At 44.2% G+C, this 20,000-nt stretch overlaps 1 protein-coding gene across 2 annotated transcripts in view; it reads right to left on the minus strand.

Moving 5' to 3' along the window:
- LOC143036982 (CAP-Gly domain-containing linker protein 3-like) overlaps window positions 1-20,000 on the minus strand; it is an 86,924-nt gene that overhangs the window by 12,620 nt on the left and 54,304 nt on the right. For both annotated transcript variants that reach the window (XM_076205091.1, XM_076205082.1), the window contains exons 2-5: window positions 19,500-19,772; window positions 19,153-19,380; window positions 16,658-16,874; window positions 15,239-15,355 (exon numbers count right to left, since the gene is read on the minus strand). In XM_076205091.1, the coding sequence (XP_076061206.1) occupies window positions 15,239-15,355; window positions 16,658-16,874; window positions 19,153-19,380; window positions 19,500-19,762 (825 nt within the window). In that variant the 5' untranslated portion in view covers window positions 19,763-19,772. The remainder of the gene's footprint in view (window positions 1-15,238; window positions 15,356-16,657; window positions 16,875-19,152; window positions 19,381-19,499; window positions 19,773-20,000) is intronic.

Consider the following 20,000-nt stretch of genomic DNA (forward strand, 5'->3'; position numbering starts at 1 on the left):
GTGTGTGTGTGTGTGTGTGTGTGTGTGTGTGTGTGTGTGTGTGTGTGTGTGTTTATGTATGTTTATAATGTGTCAAGGTCGGTCCTGTGATGACCAATTAAAGTTGAATATATGTGCCTGTGTGCATGGTTGTGTATGTGTGGTAGTGTATGTACGTGTTATTCATTATTTTTTTCCATCATGTAGGTGACAATCAATAAGGAGCATAATATAGAATGTTTAAGACTCCATCCGACGCAAAAGGGCAGAGTTGCCCTGAACTGGTGACTGGCATCTTCATCATGACAATGCTCCCACCACTGCCCTCGCTCCCTGTCCACACAGGTCCACCGTCTTCCTCGCTGCTCTGTGACTTTAAGTTGTTTATTTATTTTGTGTATTTATTTTAATTATTTTATTTTATTATTATTAGTTATTTATTACTATTTTCATTTTATTTTATTTATTTATTTATTCCAAACCTAGATTGTCGATACATTTTGGAAGAACTGTGCCTAGCTACAGTACATATGGGGTGAACCAGCTTAGGTTGTCAGGCTTTACATGGGAAAGAGCTCCGCCTCACTGCACTGCTTTTGACCCGAGCAGGGTGCCGAGGGTACCCCCCCCTTTTTTTTATCATCTTAGCCACTTGGCAACTAAGAGGAGGAGGAGAAAGAGAACAAAGAGTGTGGAGGAGTGCTGGTGGTAGGAAATGTGGTGTCGGGTTTGTAGTTTGTTGTTTCTGCGAAGCTGAAGATGATGTTTGTTATTGTGTACATGACAGTGGTGGTGGCGGTAAAGTTGGTGATGGTGATAATAGTTGTGATGGAAGTGGTGCTAACAGTGATGGTGGTGCTGTGGTTGTGGTGGTAAAGTTGGTGATGGTGATAGTAGTTGTGATGGAAGTGGTGCTAGAACTGATGGTGGTGATAGTAGTTGTGGTGGTGAAGGTAGTTGGTGGAAGTGGTGTCAGCACTTGTAGTACGGTGATGGTGGTGGTAACAAAGAGTTGATAATGTTGATGGTGATAGTAAAGGTAGAAGTGGTGCTAGCACCGATAGCACCAGTGGTGATAATGATGGTGATAGTAACATTACACAAAATCAGTGTTACCTTTCATTGCGTTTCAAGTTACGATCCCAGCTACCGTCAAGCGATTTGATTCATCTAAGGTGACGAAGGAGACTGCAAGAGACCCTAAGGCCTACACTAGGCAGTTCCACGTCCATGACCACCTGTCATCACCATCCAAGGCGTTATCTTACGTCCTCTTAAAAATAATGAATCCGCAACAGCTGGGAGTGCGTCCAGCGCCGCTGCCGCTGCCGCTGTCGCAACCGCGTCCGACAACCGCCTAACGGGATGCACGGCGCCCTCTGACCCACCTTCCCCTCCCTCCTCCCTCCTCCTCCCTCCCTCCCTCTTCCTCCTACTCTTTCTCCTCCTCCTCCTCCCTCTCCCCCGCCTCCTCTTCCTCCTTCTCCTACTCCTACTCCCTCTCCCCTGCCTCCTCTTCCTCGTTCTCCTCGTCCACCGTCATATATTTATATATATATACATATATATATAATATATATGTATATATGTATATACATATATATATATATACATATATGAATATATATATATATATATGTATGTATAGAGAGAGAGAGAGAGAGAGAAAGACAGAGACGGAGAGAGAGAGAGAGTCGAAGGTGGAAGGGTGGGGAGGTGTGGAACCACCTAAAAGGAAGTGGAAGGTGTGGATAGCGAGTAAAGGAATACACATGGAGGAGGAGGAGGAGGAGGAGAAGGAGGTGGATGTGGATGAAGAATGGAAAGGGAAAGAGGCGGAAAGCAGAGAGAGAAGAGAGAAGGAAGGCGAGAGAAAAAGGAGAATTTAGGAGACAGTGGAAAGAAGGAGAAATGGAGAGAGAGGGGAGGAGGAAGTGAAAGAAACGGAGGAAGGAGAGGAGAAAGAGGAAGGAAGAAGAAGGAGGAGGAAGTGAGAGAGAGAAGAAAGGAGAGAGAGAGAGAGAGAGAGATTGTGTCTTATACTTTTGTATCACGAAGAAAGAGAAGGGCTCTGCCATATATCGGTGGATGAATATATATATATATATATAATATATATATATATATATATATATATATATATATATATATATATATATATGTGTGTGTGTGTGTGTGTGTGTGTGTGTGTGTGTGTGTGTGTGTATGTATGTATTTACCTAGTTGTATTATATGGGAGGAGAGCTATGCTCGTAGTGACCCGTCTTTGTATTTTTCAGCATCAAGTTTGTTCTTAAATTATTGTATAGTTTTTGCACACATTGTTGCCTCATCCAATTTGTGTGTGTGTGTGTGTGTGTGCGTGTGCATACATCCGCATGTATGTGGAGGAGGTGAGGAAGAGATGCATGTTATGTGGCAAGGAGATGAGTGAGGTTGCAGTTATTGTCAAGCTCTTCAATACGGGAACATAGATTTTGTTCATTTACTATCATCATCATCATCATTATTATCATTATTATTATTGTTACTGTTATTATTTCATTGTTATTTTTTTCTCTGGCCCTCCATAGATGACAAGTGCCTGGGTCTTGTGAGATTCAAAAACTTTGCAAAGGGCGTTAGCGGTTGTCGATGATCCGGTAACCGATTGATGACGTCACTCGTGACCTTCCCTCCCGCCGCGCTGCGCAAGTCGGAGTATGGCCGCCTGTTTGCGCAGGTTTTGTGCCCAGCGATGTGGGGAGGTCACTGGTGTACTGTGTGTGTGTGTGTGTGTGTGTGTGTGTGTGTGTGTGTGTGTGTGTGTGTATACGTGTTTGTGTGTGTGTGTACGCATATGGGCGTATTTGTGCGTGTTTGCGGAATGTGTGTGTATGTGTGTGTGCATATTCCGTGTGATTCACCATGGTCCTGGATCACGTGTTGGACTCGTGATCGACAGCTATTTCCCTCCCGGAAGAGAGCTCAGAGCTCATAAATGACCGATCTATGGGTAATGCTGTGACCTTACACGCACGCACACGCCTCCAAGTCCCCGCCCATGAGAGTTGGAGTAATAATTCGCAACGCAGCGATACTGAAATTATTTCAACCCTGGGCGGGATTCGAACCCGGACCGCCGTAGTGGCAGCCGGGAACTCTAACCACTGCGCCACGAGTAAATGTGTGTGCGCGCGCGTGTGTGTGTGTGTGTGCATGTGTGTGTGTGTGTGTGTGTGTGTGTATGTGTGTGAGTGTGTGTGTATGTGTGTGAGTGTGTGTGTATGTGTGTGTGTGTGTGTGTGTGTGTGTGTGTGTGTGTGTGTGTGTGTGTGTGTGTGTGTGTGTGTGTGTGTGTGTGTGTGTGTGTTTAGGAGCAAAAATCGGGGAGTCCTGTCTCTTACGCTCCAGTGATCACGTCTACCTCCAAACGTGTGTGTATGTACAAATGCGCGCATATATGTGTGTGTGTGCGCGCAAAATTCGTGAATATGTCTGTGTATGTGTAAATGTATGTGTGTGTAATTACTTTCCTGCTAGCACACCATTCAGGAAATCGTTCATCTTATCAGTAATCTTAACTCTAATACCTCCTTTTTTATAACTTCCACAGCAGGATTTGCTACACTGTTGAAGGCTTCTTCGAAGTTTATATATATATTACGTATTCTGGCTGTGCGGTATATATATATATATATATATATATATATATATATATATATATATATATATATATATATATATATACATATATATATTAAATGCTAAAGCACAAGTGGTGTAAATTATTTTTATGAGAACATTTCTCTAACTTTCTTTATTTCCTTTTCTCTTCATAATTCAAACTCTGAAGGAAATAGTAAAAGGCTTCAGAATGTTGATTCATTTTACACATATATATATATGTGTGTGTGTGTGTGTGTGTATATATATATATATATATATATATGTATATATGTATGTGCGTGTCTATATGTTTTCATGAAAGTAGTTGCCGACAAGCCTGACGAGTTAAACACCATATGAGGACGGAGCCTTTATTTGTACGAGTTTTCACTTATTACAGCTTTTTCAAGTATTTGAAAAAACTGTAATAAGCGAAACGTCGTACAAATAAAGGCTCCGTCCTCATATGGTGTTTAACTCGTCAATATGTATATGTATTAACAGTTCACGCGCTAAAATGTCACATCACGCTTCATCACACATCTCATAACGTGACGACACCGCGTCAGACCGCGTTCCGTCACGCCATAGCCCACATCACATCTTCCTGTATCACACTGTACCACGCTACCGCACCTCACCACATGACATCATATCAAAGACTTATCAACTGTTTCTTAAAGAAATTTGGTGGGTCAGGATTTTGTTGTTGGTTTTCTGTTTCTTTTTTCCTGCTTCTTCTTCTGTTTCTTCTTCTGCTTCTTCTGTTTCTTCTTCTGCCTCTTCTTCTTCTTCCTCTTCTGTTTCTCTTCCTTCTGTTTCTTCTGCTTTTCCTTCTTCCGCTTCCTCCTCTTCATTTTCTTCCTCTTCTGTTTCTCCTCCTGTTTCTTTTGCTTTTCCTTCTTCCGCTTCCCTCTCTTCATCTTCTTCTTCTTCCTCTTTTCTTCCGATTCTTCTTCATCTTCTTCCTCCTCTTTTCTTCCGATTCTTCTTCTTCTTCTTTCTCTTCTCTTCCTTTTTTTTCAAGAATTCAGGTCGCGGAAGTAATGAACCAATTCTTGAAGTACTCGAACTACGTGCTGGACTTCGGGGAGGGTCTCCGGGAAAGAGACCTACAGGAGCTTCCCTGGGCGGAACCCAAAGGCACTTCCGGAAGGGAAGGTTCCTGGAGACCCTTCGAGGGAAACCACAAGCTCCTCCAAAGGGAACCAGAAGTTCCTCCAAATTGAACCCAGAAGCTCCTCCGAAGGAAATCCAGAAGCTCCGAGTAGGAGACCCCCAGGTGCCCCTTCGATGGAAACCACAAACTACTTCAAAGGGAACCAAAAGTTTCTCCGAAGGAACCCAGAAGCTCCGAGTAAGAGATCCCAGAAACTTCTCCAAGAGTACCTCAAGGAGTTCTTCGTAGGGCACTCCAAGAACTCCTCCAAAAGGGACCCAGAAGTTCCTCCGAAGGGAATCCAGAAGCTCCGAGTAAAAGACACCAGAAACTTCTCCAAAGGTACCCCTAGGAGTTCCTCGTAGGGCACTCCAAGAACTCCTCCAAAGGGAACCAGAAGTTCCTCCGAAGGGAATCCAGAAGCTCCGAGTAAGAGACCCCAGAAACTTCTCCAAGAGTATCCCCCCACCCAGGAGCTCCTCGATGGACACTCCAAAAACTCCTCTGATGATGAACCCCAAAACATCCTTTGATCAAAGGGGCACTCGGAGATCCTCCGTAGGAGCCCTAGAGTTCCTCCGAAGGGTACCTTAGGAAATCCTCCAAAGGGACCCCAATAAATCCTTCAAAGGAACCCCAAAAACTCCTTCAGGATCTTGCCAATGCTACTTTAAGCCCCCTTCTGCGTGAGGACCGCGCCCTTCAGGTGAACGAAGTCTTCAGGCGTCATTAACCAGAATAAAATGAATAAAGTGCATCATTGTAGCGAAGGTGGAGCTTCCACCTCCCAGATGACTAGAATCGTCTGCCGTCAGCCAGAATAGAATTAGCGCGACGAGGCTGTCACTCTCAGGCCCTGTTCACACTAGCGGTTTCAACCGCGGCGGTTGAGTTACAGTGTTCGTAAGGCAATGGAGGGGTTTACACACAACCGCGCAGTTCTTTCTTAGCTATGCGGTACCGCCGCGATTTCCGCGCGGTTCTAACCGCATGTGTGAACAGGGGCTATTTGTTGTCTATTCAAGCTGCCGCCGGGCGAATTTATTCAGTTGAAGGGGTTAACCATCAGGTTAAACTTTGAGCTCGTATAGCCACACTCTCTCTTCTCATCCGAAAATGACTTACCTATGGCAAGCTTCCAGGCAAACGCCCGATCTATCCCAGTGGCCCAAGATGATCTACTTCGTCCAACTACCCCACAGGCGATTTTATTCAGCTAAAAGGTCTTCCCTTCAGTTGAATAATATCACATGGCGACAGCCGGAAATAAATTATTAAAAAATAAAGAGGAAGAGGGGAGGAGGAGGAGGAGGAGGAGGAAGAGGACGATAGGGGAGAAGAAGATGGGGGTACAGGAAGAGGAGGAAGAAGAGGAGGAAGGTGGGTAAGGAGAATAGGAAGAGGAGGAAGAACAGGAGGAGGAGGAAGAGGAAGAAGAACAGGAGCAGAAGGAGGCGGAAGGGGAGGAAGAACAGAAGGAGGAAGATGAGGAGGAAGAACAGAAGGAGGAGGAAGAGGAGGAAGAACAGAAGGAGGAGGGAGATCATGGGGAGGAGGTAGGTAAGGATAATAGAAAAAAGAGGAGGAGCAGAAGGAGGAGGAGGAGGAGGAGGTGGGTAAGGAGAATAGGAAAAGGAGGGAAAACAGAAGGAGGAGAGGAGGAAGAAGGGGTTAAGAAGAATAGGAAGAGGAAGAAGAACAGAACCAGAAGGATGACGAGGAGGAGGAAGGGGAGGAAGAAGGAGGTAAGAAGAATAGGAAGTGGAGGAAGAACAGGACCAGAAGGAGGAGGAGGAAGAAGAGGAATGTGAGTAATGAGAATAAGAAGAGGAGGAAGAACCAGGAGCAGGAGGGGGGTGAGGAAGACGGGGCGTAAGGAGGAAAGGATGAGAAAGTAGGTAGGTAAAGGGAACAGGAAGAGGAAACACACACACACACACACACACACACACACACACACACACACACACACACACACACACACACACACACACACACACACACACACACACAGAGTAATAGACAGTTGGAACAAGTTAGATAAGAAAGTAATATGTGCAAAAACAATACATGAATTCAAAAATAGTTTAGATAAAATGAGATACGAATGCGGGATACCACGAGCATAGCTCCCCTTCCCGTAAAATACAACTAGGTAGATACAACTAGGTAAATACACACACACACACACACACACACACACACACACACACACACACACACACACACACACACACACACACACACACACACACACAAGAAAAGAGGTGTGGGGGGGAGGAATAATAAGCGTATAAACTACGATGGACGGGAAGGGGGGAGGGGGAAGGGGAGGGGAGTCCACGACGCCACCTGCAGGTGGTTGGTCACTTTGATGACCCACTTGGCTCCTGTGAGGGAGTGGGAGGGAGTAAGAGGGAGGGAAGTGAAGTCCGTCTTGCACAGGAAGGGAGTACTGTGGTAGAAATTGGGGAGTAGGACGTGCGTGTACGCGTGTGTGTATGTACTGTATATATGTGTGTAACTGTGTGTATATGTACATGTATATGTGGGTATGTATATGTATGGGTATGTAAGTATATGTATGTAAATGTATGTTTGTGTATGTATATGTACTGTATATATATATATATGTGTGTGTAACTGTGTGTATATGTACGTGTATGTGTGGGTATGTATATGTATGGGTATGTAAGTATATGTATGTAAATGTACGTCTGTGTATGTATATGTATGTATGTGCATGTACTATATATATGTGTGTAACTGTGTGTATATGTACGTGTATGTGTGGGTATGTATATGTATGGGTATGTAAGTATATGTATGTAAATGTATGTCTGTATATGTATATGTATATGTGTGTATGTAAATGTATATCTGTATATGTGTATGCCTGTGTGTGGATGTATATGTATGTGCTGTTGTGTATGTATGTGCGCATGCATGTATTTATGTATGTAGATGTATGTCTGTGTACGTGTAAATATATATGTGTATGTATGTACGTATATTTATGTATGTCTGTGTATGTGTATGTTTGTATGTGTGTATATGTATATATGTGTGTGTGGATGTGTGTGGATATATTGTATGTGTGTATATGTATATATGTGTGTGTGTATATGTGTGGATATATATTTATGTATATATATACATATATATGTGTGTATGTGTGTGTGTGTGGATGTATATGTATGTATGCATATGTATATGTATGTGAGTGTGTGTATATCTGTGCGTGTATATATATGTGTGTCTATGTATGTATGTATATGTATATATATATATTTCCTTTGAAAAAGCATACCTGCGAAACTAGTCAGGAATAAACTCAAGACTAAGACTCCTGTGTTTCCTACTCCGCTTACGTCAACACGTGTATATATATATATATATATATATATATATATATATACTGTATATATATAATATATATACCTTGTATATATATAATATATATATATATATATATATATATATATATACCCTGTATATATATACATATATATATATATATATATATATATATTCATATATATATATACATACATATATATATACATTTATATATATACATATATATATATATGTGTGTGTGTGTGTGTGTGTGTGTGTGTGTGTGTGTGTGTGTGTGGATGTATATGCATGTATGCTTATGTATGTGAGTGTTCGTATATCTGTGCGTGCATATATGTGTATGTATATATATATATACATATATATATATATATATATATATATATATGTATATATATATATATATATATATATGTGTGTGTGTGTGTGTGTGTGTGTGAGTGTGTGTGTGTGTGTGTGTGTGTGTGTGTGTGTGTGTGTGTGTGTGTGTGTGTTTTGGATATATATGTATGTATGCATATGTATATGTATGTGAGTGTGTATATCTGTGCGTGTATATATGTGTATGTGTGGATGTATATATATACATATATATATATATATATATATATATATGTGTGTGTGTGTGTGTGTGTGTGTGTGTGTGTGTGTGTGTGTGTGTGTGTGTGTGTGTGTGTGGGTGTGTGTGAGAGAGAGAGAGAGAGAGAGAGAGAGAGAGAGAGAGTGTGTGTGTGTGTGTGTGTGTGTGTGTGTGTGTGTGTGTGTGTGTGTGTGTGTGTGTACTCGTTTACTTCCTCTTGAGTACCATGTTGTTGGTCTTCTTCTTCCTCCTCCTCCTCCTCCTCCTTCTCTTCGGGGGGCCCTAAACCGGTAAATGCGCTGGAGAATGACCACTGGGGGGTGGGGGGGGAGGGGAAGGAACCCAAGGGACCGTCGTGTCACCCGGGGACGGGGATCTCCTCCCTCCTCCTCCTCCTCCTCCTCTTCTTCCTCCTCCTCCTCCTCCTCCTCCTCCTCCTCTTCCTCCTCCTCCCCCTCGTCTTCTCCCTACTCTTCTTCTTTGCCCTCCTCCTCGTCCTCCTCTCCCTCTCCATCCTCCTGCTCCTCCTCCTCCTCCTCCTCCTCCTCGTCTTCTTCCTACTCTTCTTCCTTGCCCTCCTCCTCGTCCTCCTCTCCATCTCCATCCTCCTGCTCCCCTCGTCCTTCTCCTCCTCTCCCTCCTCCTCCTCCTTCTCTTCTTCTTCCTCGTCTTCTTCCTCCTCTTCTTCCTTGTCTTCCTCCTCGTCCTCCTCTCCCTCTCCCTCCTCCTGCTCCCCTCGTCCTTCTCCTCCTCCCCTCCTCCTCCTCCTTCTTTTCTTATTCCTCGTCTTCTTCCTCCTCCTCTTCCTTGTCTTCCTCCTCGTCCTCCTCTCCCTCTCCCTCCTTCTGCCCCCCTCGTTCTTTTTCTCCTTCTCCTCCTCTTCCTCCTCCCTCCTCCTCCCGTCCTCCTCTTCCTTGACCTTCTCTTCCTCCTCCTCCTCCCCCTCCCTCCTCCCCCTCCCTCCTCCCCCTCCTTCCTCCTCCTCCTCCTGCTTCTCATTTTCATAGTCTTTTTCTTCCCCCTCCTCCTCATCCTCTTCCTCCCCGTCATCCTCCTCCTTATCCTCCTTTTCGTCGTCCTCTTCCTCCTCATCCTCTTCTCCGTCGTCATCCTACTCATTTTACTTGTTCTCTTCCTCATTCTCTTCCTCCATCTTCTCTTCCTCGCCCTCTTCCTCCTCCTTGTCTTCTTCCTTATCCTCCTCTTTCCCCCATTCCTCCTCTTTCTTGTGCTCCTCTTCCTCACCCTCCTCCTCCTCCTCCTTCTCCTAACTTTAAAGAAATCGCCAGACAACAAATGTAACAAAAACATTTGGTCCAATTCGCGGTCGACCAAAGGATTTTATATGTATGTATATATATATATATATATATATATATATATATATATATAAATATATATATATATATATATATATATATATATATTAGAATCACCTAACGACAGGCAGAACAGAGACACATTAAATCACGTGATTATTCCTGACTATGGCGACAGCTGGGAAGTTATATTACACGTCACGGGGGCACCTTCGTTGTGTTGTTGCCAGTCACTTCATCGAAAAGATCAGCTTAACCCGGTTCGACACGAGACCCCGGACGGGAGACGTGTAAAACGCTCCACAGTAGCGGAACCTGTCCAGTTGCTTACGCTAGAGACGCCCCTACGGACCAGAGACGCGTAGCATTCTTTATGTAATTGGGGACGAGTCTCCCCTCAAAAGGGGAAATGCTGACTCTCTCTCTCTCTCTTTCTCTCTCTCTCTCTCTCTCTCTCTCTCTCTCATTCTCTCTCTTTCTCTCTCCTCCTCCTCCTCCTCCTCCTCCTCCTCCTCCTCACCTCCTCCTCTTCTCCGTCGCTATCTTGTCGTCCAAGGATGGAAGAGCTGGTGAATTACTGTATATACACACACACATGTATATATATATATATATATATATATATATATATATATATATAAATATATAAATAAAGAAAGAGATATATAAATATATATATATATATAAATATATATATATATATATGTATATATATATCGAAGTGGGGAATATATAATTTTATCTAATTGTCATTAATTCCCCCAATCATCGGACATACCTCCACATTCTCCTTCTCCCCCCAACTTCTCCCTTGTCCCCCCCTTCCGCCAAGTATGACCAATTTTATCCCCCCTATTATCAAAAGCGTTACCCACTAGTTATCTCCCTATTATCTGTTGTACCTTCGTCATATCCTCCCCTCCCAGGATTTTCAGCTCCCCATGATTAAATATTCTCCCCATCCTCCCGCCTGTGGTACATGCATATTGCCCCCCTCCCCCCCATCATGAAATGAACGTTAACACTCTCCTCCCCACCCCCTCTCCCCACCCACTCTCCCCCATCCCTCCTCCATCACCTCCTCCCTCCAATCTCCTCATATTCTCCCCTTCCCTTCTTCCCCCATTTCTTCTCTCCATCCTTCCCCCATTTCCCCCATTCCTTCTCCCAGTCACCCCAAAATCTTCTCCCCGTTATTTTTCTCCGTTACGCGTCAAATGAACCGGTTATTGTTATTATTGTTGTTATTACAGCTTCATGCTGGTTGGTCGCTTGAACATTTGATTGTGACGTCAGTTGGCGCTGCGCGTGGTTGGCTGCGCACTAGCTCATGACTGTCGTCCACGTTTTGTTGTTGTCGTTGTTGTTGTTGTTGTTGAAGATGTCAATGTTATTGGCTTTATTGTTGTGCACCTTGTTATTGGCGATGGTGTTTATGTTATTGTTTGTTTCGTTATTGCTGTACACGTTGTTATTGACGATGTTGTTATTGTTTTTATTTAAAGTATATACGGGCAGTAAGTGTTCTAATACACAAATTTTGTCGAAGGTGATGCTGTTTTCTGCATTAATAATTTTCTTGGAGACACTTTCTAAAGATCTCGCTAATCGCCGTGTAGCAGGGTCTACACTATGTAGAACTCGTGCGTAGGTGGACATATTCTCCGATCGGGATTTCGGTTCAACTGAGCGTTCTTCAGTGTGTCAAATGTCATCAAAGTGCGACATTTGACCACGCGAAATTATTTGACTAGGGAAGATCTTTAGAAAGTATCTCCAAGAAAATTATTAATGCAGAAAACAGCATCACTTTCAACAAAATTTGTGTAGTGTTATTATTGTTGGCTCTGGTGTTATTGAAAAATGCTGTAGGTTATGTAGGCTCAACCTGTTGCTCTTGAGCACCACTGTGCTCTGTGTAGAGCAAAGTATGACAATAAAAGATAATGCTCTTGGTACTGTAACATATTTTTCATGCTCTTAACCACAGATATCTCTCTCTCTCTCTCTCTCTCTCTCTCTCTCTCCCTCTCTCTCTCTCTCTCTCTCTTTTAGTGACATGGGAATTTGGCAAGCCACAATATGGCGAAATGGAAATTTGGCAAAATACAAAGCAAACTGGGAATCTGATTAAGCATTTTGGCGAAATAGGAATTCCATCAAATAATTTGGAGAAATATGAATTTAGACAAAAAAATTGGGCGAAGTGACTTGGTGAAATGGTAGTTTTGGCAAACCCTATTAACCCATTCAACTCCGATGACAAGATGTCTTGTCATTTGGTCAAATAAAACAAAAAATCATAAAACACCAAAATGTTTGATCAAACACCAGAAAAATATGACGTCAATCCTCGCTTCGCTGCGAGCGAAGCGAGGACTGACGTCATATTTTTCTGGTGTTTGATCAAACATTTTGGTGTTTTATGATTTTTTGTTTTATTTGACCAAATGACAAGACATCTTGTCATCGGAGTTGAATGGGTTAAACTACTTTATGATTTATAAAGACCATTATATGATTATCCAGAAACCATCTGCGAGCGTTTGCCAGCTTAAAATAAATGCATAACCAGCAACCGCTTGATGTTCATTTGTTTGATTATGTGAAGGAAATACTCATGTTCCCATATGTTGCCTTCCATAGTCCAGAGGAACGAAAGAGTTTCTCACAACATCTGCTCGTGCGTGTGTGTGTGTGTGTGTGTGTGTGTGTGTGCGTGTGCGTGTGTGTGTGTGCGCGTGTGTGTGTGCGTACATGTACCAATACACTCTTGTCACTTGACCCGAGCATGTGCTGACGGTGATATAATCCACAGGTTCTTGTCAGGAATGATGAGTCAGGGAGGGAGGGAGGGGGGAGAGAGGGAGGGGGGCACAGGGGTGTAAGGAGGCAGAAGGAGGATTAGGGTGAGCGTGGGAGGTGAAGAGGTGGGGTTGCTAGGGTGGCTGTTGTCCTCTTTCTCCATCTCCTCCTCCTCCTCCTCCTCCTCCTCCTCCTCCTCCTCCTTCTTCTTCTTCTCTTCTTCCTTCTGTTTCTTCTCATTCTCCTCCTTCTTCTCCTCCTTCTTTTGCTTTTCCTCCTCGTTCTTCTCCTCCTCCTTTTCTTCCTCCTCTTCCTCCCTCTTTTCCTCCTTCTTCTCCTCCTCTGCTTCCTCCTTCTTTTCCTCCTTCTTCTCCTCCTTCGCCTTCTCCTCCTTCTTCTTCTCCTCCTCCGCATTCTTCTCCTCTTTCTTCTTCTCCTCCTCCTTTTCCTCCTCCTTCTCCTCCTCCTCCTCATTCTCTTCCTCCTTCTTTTCCTCCTTCTATTTCTTCTTCTTCTTCTTTTCATCCTCCTTCTCCTCCTCCTTCTCCTCCGCCTTCTCCTCCTCCTCCTTCTTCTCCTCCCCCGCCTTCTCCTCCTCCTTCTTCTCTTTCTTCTCCGCCTCCATTTTTCCTCCCACTCGACTTGCTCCTCCTACACCATGGGCAGCACCTCCACCTGTTCTTCGTTCTTCACCATGTGCACCATCACTACTATCACCACTACCACCTCCTCCTCCTCCTCTTCCTCCTCCTCCTCCACCTCCTTCTCCTTGTCTGCCTTCATCGCCACCACTGCCTCAACTATTTACTCCTCCTCCTCCTTCTCCTCCTCCTTCTCTACCATCTTCGTGGTCCTCCTCCTCCTCCATCACCTCACCTCAAGTCGAAAGCAGTACGTGTCTTCAAGGGAGACCTCCTCCTCCTCCTCCTCCTCCCTTGAGGAAGACTGTAAGACAACCTCGGCCGGTGGTCACCCTTGAGGCCACAAACCGACCCCCGGAGCCTCACCAAGGGAGCGCCTCCTCCTCCTCCTCCTCTTCTTCCTTTTTTCCTCCTCCTCCTCCTCTTCCTCCTCGTCCTCCTCCTCCTCTTCTTCCTTCTTTTCCTCCTCCTCCTATTCCTCCTCCTCCTCCTCCTCCTCCTCCTCTTTTTCCTTCTTTTCCTCCTTTTCCTCCTCGTCCTCCTCCTCCTCTTCTTCCTTCTTTTCATTCTCCTCCCATTCCTCCTCCTCCTCCTCCTCCTCTTCTTCCTTCTTTTCCTCCTCCTCCTATTCCTCCTCCTCCTCCTCCTCCTCTTCTTCCTTCTTTTCCTCCTCCTCCTATTCCTCCTCCTCCTCCTCTTCTTTCTTCTTTTCCTCCTCTTCCTCCTCGTCTTCCTCCTCTTCTTCCTTCTTTTCCTCCTCCTATCCGTCCTCATTCTCCTTTTCCTCTTCCTCTTTCTCCTCTTCTTCCTTCTTTTCCTCCTCCTCCTATTCCTCCTCATTCTCCTTTTCCTCTTCTTCTTCCTCCTCTTCTTTCTCTTCAGCACGTCACCACGTTAGAGGGACTAACTCCCTTCGTCAGGCGATTTTATTCACCTGAAGGGAGACAACACCCCCTCCCCATTCCCCCTAACCTCTCCCTTCTCCCCACCCACCCTCTAACCCCGTTCGTTCCAGGACGAAAGAGTTTATCTTTACGGATTAAACAATTCCACAGACCGGTTTAACTCGGGCAAAAGCAGTTTATCAAAATTGGAAATTTGGCGAAGTGAAACTTTGGCGAGTTTAAATTGGCAAAGTGTGGCAAAACAATTTGGTAATAGGAGAATATGGCGGGATTGGAGTTTGGCAAAATGCAATATGGTGAAATGGAAATTTGGCAAATTAGATGGGTGAAATGGAAATTTGGCCAAATACAATATGGTGAAATTGTCTCTTGACCAAATATAATTTTGTGAAATGAAAATGTGGCAAAATAAAATTTGGCGAGATGGAAATTTGGCAAAACACATTATTGTGAAATAGGAAATGCAAAATACAATATGGTGAAATGGAAATTTGGCAGAATAGATTTGGGCGAAATAGGAGTTGGGTGAAATGGGAATTTGGCAAAATGTAATGTGAAATGGAAAATTGGCAAAATACATTATGGTGAAATGGTAATATGGCAACATAAATTTTGACGAAATGGGAGTTTGACGAAATGGGAATTTGGCCAAATGTAATGTGAAATGGGTATTTGCCAAAATACAATATGGTGAAATGGGAATTTGGCAAAATAAATTTTGGTGAAATGGGAGTTGGGTGAAATGGGAATTTGGCAAAATAAATTTTGGCGAAATGGGAGTTTGGCGAAATGGGAATTTGGCCAAATGTAACGTGAAACGGGAATTTAGCGACTGGGCCTACCTGCTGCGTGGTGGTGGGATCGCCGATGCCGGAGCTCCCGGCCTTGACCGCGTAGTGGAGGAGTGTCATGTCTGTCAGGGAGTCACGGTCATCTACGTGGCACCCGAGGCCCAAGGCCTGGAAAAGTCCAAAATTGGGTTATCACATTAGGCTATTTTTCCTCCAACATCCTACCTCCAACCTCCATTTGAATAACTAGATTATGACGTCGCTTACAGAAATCTAGACTTCTCTAAGGACGTTTCATCAGTATGTCTAACATTCATTTAGGTTTGAAGCATCTTAGTTCATAATTCACCTTTGCTTTGATATAGGACGGAAATGTATAATTTGATATTTGGAGATTTGAAAGATGAAATATTGTAACCGAAGACGTTTTTACTCAAACGAACTCTCAACTGTCGGTTCTGGTGAAGCCCGTGGAAGCCCAGTGTGATAACCCCAAACGTTATCATACTAAGTTATTTTTCCCCCGATTGTTGGAGCAGATTTACAGCATGTAACTTTCGGGAGGAAATCTAAAATCCTGAAGGAAAAATAGTTTCCCTCCAGCATATCCAGTTTTTTTTTTTTTTTTTTTTTTTTTTTTAATTACTGAGAAAACAAAATAGTTTGTCACAGTGATTTTACGGCGGAAAAAGTGCTGGAGGTGGGCGGTACAGCCGACACATCGGAGGTTGAAGGAAAAATAGCCCAGTATGATAACCCATAAACGAGGTCATTTCATTGGAAGCGCGAAGGGGTCATGGGCGGTCATGCCTTTGCGAATTTCTCTTTGTGTTGGAAATCTCTTCCAGATTTTGGAATTTATCGTTCAGATTCTTAGATATTTCCAAATTACTTATAATCAAATATAAACGAAGATTACTGAAAAGCGTATGATATCAAATGGTCAGGCATGACCTAGGATAGGGAAGTTTCTAAATTACGGAATTTAACGTTCAGAACCTTAGATCCTTCAGAATTTTACATAATTTAACATGAACGAAGACTACTGGAACGAGCATATCAGATGGTCAGGTTTATTGAATCTGGTATTGGGAATTTTCTGAATACGAAATTTATCGTTCAGAATCTTAGCTCTCACACTGATGCAACCAGTCGCTTGAAACCGATCGCACGCACTTTATTTGATTTCATTTTACCATTATCATTATCATTTTATTCCATCTTTCTAGTATATGAGTTTTCATAGTGTCACATTCGGCGCGATATTTATGTCAAAGATAGAAGCAATGCAACTGGTTGCGGCGTCGCAAGCAACTGGTTTCATGCAACTGGCTGGGTCAATGTGCGAGCTGGTTCAGAGAACTATATATAATGAAACATGAAGGAAGCCCACTGGAACGGACATAGGAAATGGCCAGGTTGGCTGAATCGAAACTGGACTTGGACGAAGCATACGAAACGATCGCTCACCTTGGCCACGAGGGCATGGACCCTCCTCTGGACCTGGGGGACCCACTGACGCAAGATTGCGAAAATATGCGCAGGAGTGACGTCAGACCTGCGCAGAAGGGATGCGCAGCCGGGGCAGCTGGGATCCCAAAAGGAGACTTCCAGTCGAAGGCAGTGGCTGCAAACTGGGGCGTCGACGGCCGGATGCGTGACGGGGGGCCTTACGGGCGCCGAAGCCCTGCGAAAAAGAACGAACACAGTGATGAGCCTACGCCAGGAGACGCTGAGTAGCTGCGGTCGAAGCCGTCACCTTTTCCATATGTTTTAGGGGTCCTTAGGGGACGGGATAAACACTCATTGCTGGGAATCGGAGAGGAAGGCGGGACTCGAACCTTTAACTAAGCGAATGCGAGACCAGCATGCTCCCCATGACGCCACCATTCTAAGGGGACTAACTCTATCTATCATTAAAAGCAGGTGGATCAGGTGGAAGCAAGCGTGGCGGTGGATCTGGTGGATTACGTGACAGAGAGACTTAACACAGGACAGGTTTTGTGCGGAGCTGGAGGAAGTGGAAGTGTGGGTGGAGACGTTGAGTGGAATGGATTCGAAGTTTAGAACTCGCCAAGTGGAATGAGATTTGATCAAGTAAAGTGGAATTAGATGGAAGTGGATTGGTGTGATTTTAGTTGAAGAGTGGAAGCTGGAGGTGGAGTGGCTCTGGAGTGAAGTGGAAGTTGGGTTGAATGGTGGAGTGGAGATTGTAGGGTGGATGGGTGATAGTCAGATCCATTTCGTGAGGAAGTGGAGGAAAAATAATGGAAGTTGAATAAGGCTGCCGTAACCACATGTATATGTTTATACATGTACACATGCATACCTGTATATATATATATATATATATATATATATATATATATATATATATATATATGTATGTACAAGTTTTACAAAGCACACGTGAATACACAAATTATGCTAAACACCAGAGTGTGTATAGAGCATGTGCAGTATGTATGTGTGTGTGTGTAGAGCATGTACAGTATGTATACGTGTGTATATGCGTATATACTTTCTTTGAGGGTGAGGGAGGGGGCACTCGCGATGGATGTCGGCACTATTCCCCCCTCGTCCCGGAGCTGTGGCTGACCGGCACCAAGTCACGACCGCGGAGCGGTTTTGGGAAGTCGCCGCGACGGACGCCGAGACGGACGCCGCGACGACGGGCCGGGGGTGGTTGGCGCCGTCAACCACAACACAAATGGACCGGGGAACCACAGGAAGGAAAGTTTCCTCAGAGAAAAAAAAAAGATAATGAATGATAGTAATAGCACTGGAACGTGAGATATTCCTCGTTTTCTGTTAAAGTTTGTTTGTTTGTTTAGTTGTCTATTTATTTTTGTACGGGGAACCACAGGAAGGAAAGTTTCCTCAGAGAAAAAAAGAAGATAATAAATGATAGTAATAGCACTGGAACGTGAGATATTCCTCGTTTTCTGTTAAAGTTTGTTTGTTTGTTTAGTTGTCTATTTATTTGTATATTCACAGTTTGTGTCGTTGGTTTGTATTGTCTCATCATTGGATAAAATTGCATGGCGGCAACCAGGATGTAAGGGAAAATGACACTGGGTACAAAAGGGGGTAACCCTCAGGTGATTAAAATTATCTGGCGGCAGCTAGAATAATATAAAGTACCACTCTGTATGCAAAGGGCTCATCATCAACTCTATTTGCTTCCTCTACTTCCTGGGTTGATGTCCAACCATCTACTCCGACACCCACCCGAGAGATAGAGAGAGAGAGAGAGAGAGAGAGAGAGAGAGGGAGTAGGGATACTGTGTCAACATGAAAGTTGTGATACTGTGAGAGAGAGAGAGAGAGAGAGAGAGAGAGAGGAGAGGGGAAATACTGTATCAGTATGAGAGTGAGGGAGGAGGGAGGGGGCAGACTGTATCAACATGTGTGAGAGAGAAAGAGAGAGACGGGGGAAGTGAGGGGGGGCAGACTGTCAACATTAGAGAGGGGAGAGAGGGGAAGGACATATTTTGTCAACATGATAAAGAGAGAGAGAGAGAGAGAGAGGAAGTTATAATATTGTGAGAGAGAGGGAGATGGGATACTGTATCAAAATAAGAGAAAGAGAGAGGAGAGGAGAGTGATACTATATCAATATGAGAGGGAAAAAGAGAGAGAGAGAGGGGGGGGAGTATACTGTATCAACATGAGAGAAAGAGAGAGGGGGAGGGAAGGAGGAAGAGAGGATGGGAGTATACTATGTCAACATAGGGAGGTCAAAGACACCTTTCTCCCTCACCCTCCTTCTCCTCCTCCTCCTCCTCCTCCTCCTCCTCCTCCTCCTCCTCTTCTTCTTCCTCATCTTTCTCCTCCCCCCCTCTCCTAGGGTCATCAACGAAATATATATTTTGTATACTTTTGATACGCCATATGTCAGGTGCGGATATAAACAACGGTACATCAACACACCAGAGGCGATGAAAAAGAAAAAAATTAATTACCTTAGAGTTCCCTTAGATTCGTCCCCTTGGGTGACGTCCTGGGGTCCCCCAGGGAACTTCTGGTGCCTGGCTCCTCCTCCACCTCTGTTTTGGTTTCCATGATGACCGGAGGACAGGAGGGGCGGCAGGGAGTTCGGTGCTGACGAAGGTGACAACGAAGACGACACTGAAGAAAAATCGCAGCCGTCGGCGCTGTAGCGGCCGCTGTCACAGGCGCGTGAACTGTGTCTTCAAGAAAAAAAGATAGATATTTATTTATTTTTTATTTATTTATTTATTTTTTTCTTAAGGACGACCTCCACCACCCACCCACCTGGCCCTCCACCATCAAGTCCCAAGTATCTCACCTTTCAGCATCACTCCCGAGTTCGCTCCCTCCACTTCCCCTCCCGGAGCTGCTGTGATCACTCCCTCCGTCACTGTCCTCCTCGAGGAGAGTGAAGGAGGAAGACCCTCCGCCCTTGTACTGGTTCCTGGGCAGGTACTGCGGATGTGGGGGCTGAGTCCCGCCCTTCAGGTACCTGTGGCAGGGGTACTGGGAGCCCAGGTAGTGGGTCAGGTTGTTCTCACAGGTGTCTTGTGTGAGTGGGCTCCCTCCTGCAACCACCATCTTGTCGACTCTAAAAATAAATTAATAAAGAAATGATTAATCATTAAACAAGTCGACGAAATTAATAAATACATTGACAAGCAAATCAATGAATAGAATGAAAGGTAATTAGGTAGATCAGATTAAATGAAAAGGTGAAATAAAGATAACTAGGTAGAATAAAGATAAATGAAATAGGTGATGATGATATGGTTTAACGTCACAAACTCCCCCCCTATCGGTAGGCTAGGACGGTTCC

The sequence above is a fragment of the Oratosquilla oratoria genome, chromosome 2, assembly GCF_046742065.1.
Source record: "Oratosquilla oratoria isolate Oo_2021 chromosome 2, ASM4674206v1, whole genome shotgun sequence".
Taxonomy (NCBI): domain Eukaryota; kingdom Metazoa; phylum Arthropoda; class Malacostraca; order Stomatopoda; family Squillidae; genus Oratosquilla; species Oratosquilla oratoria.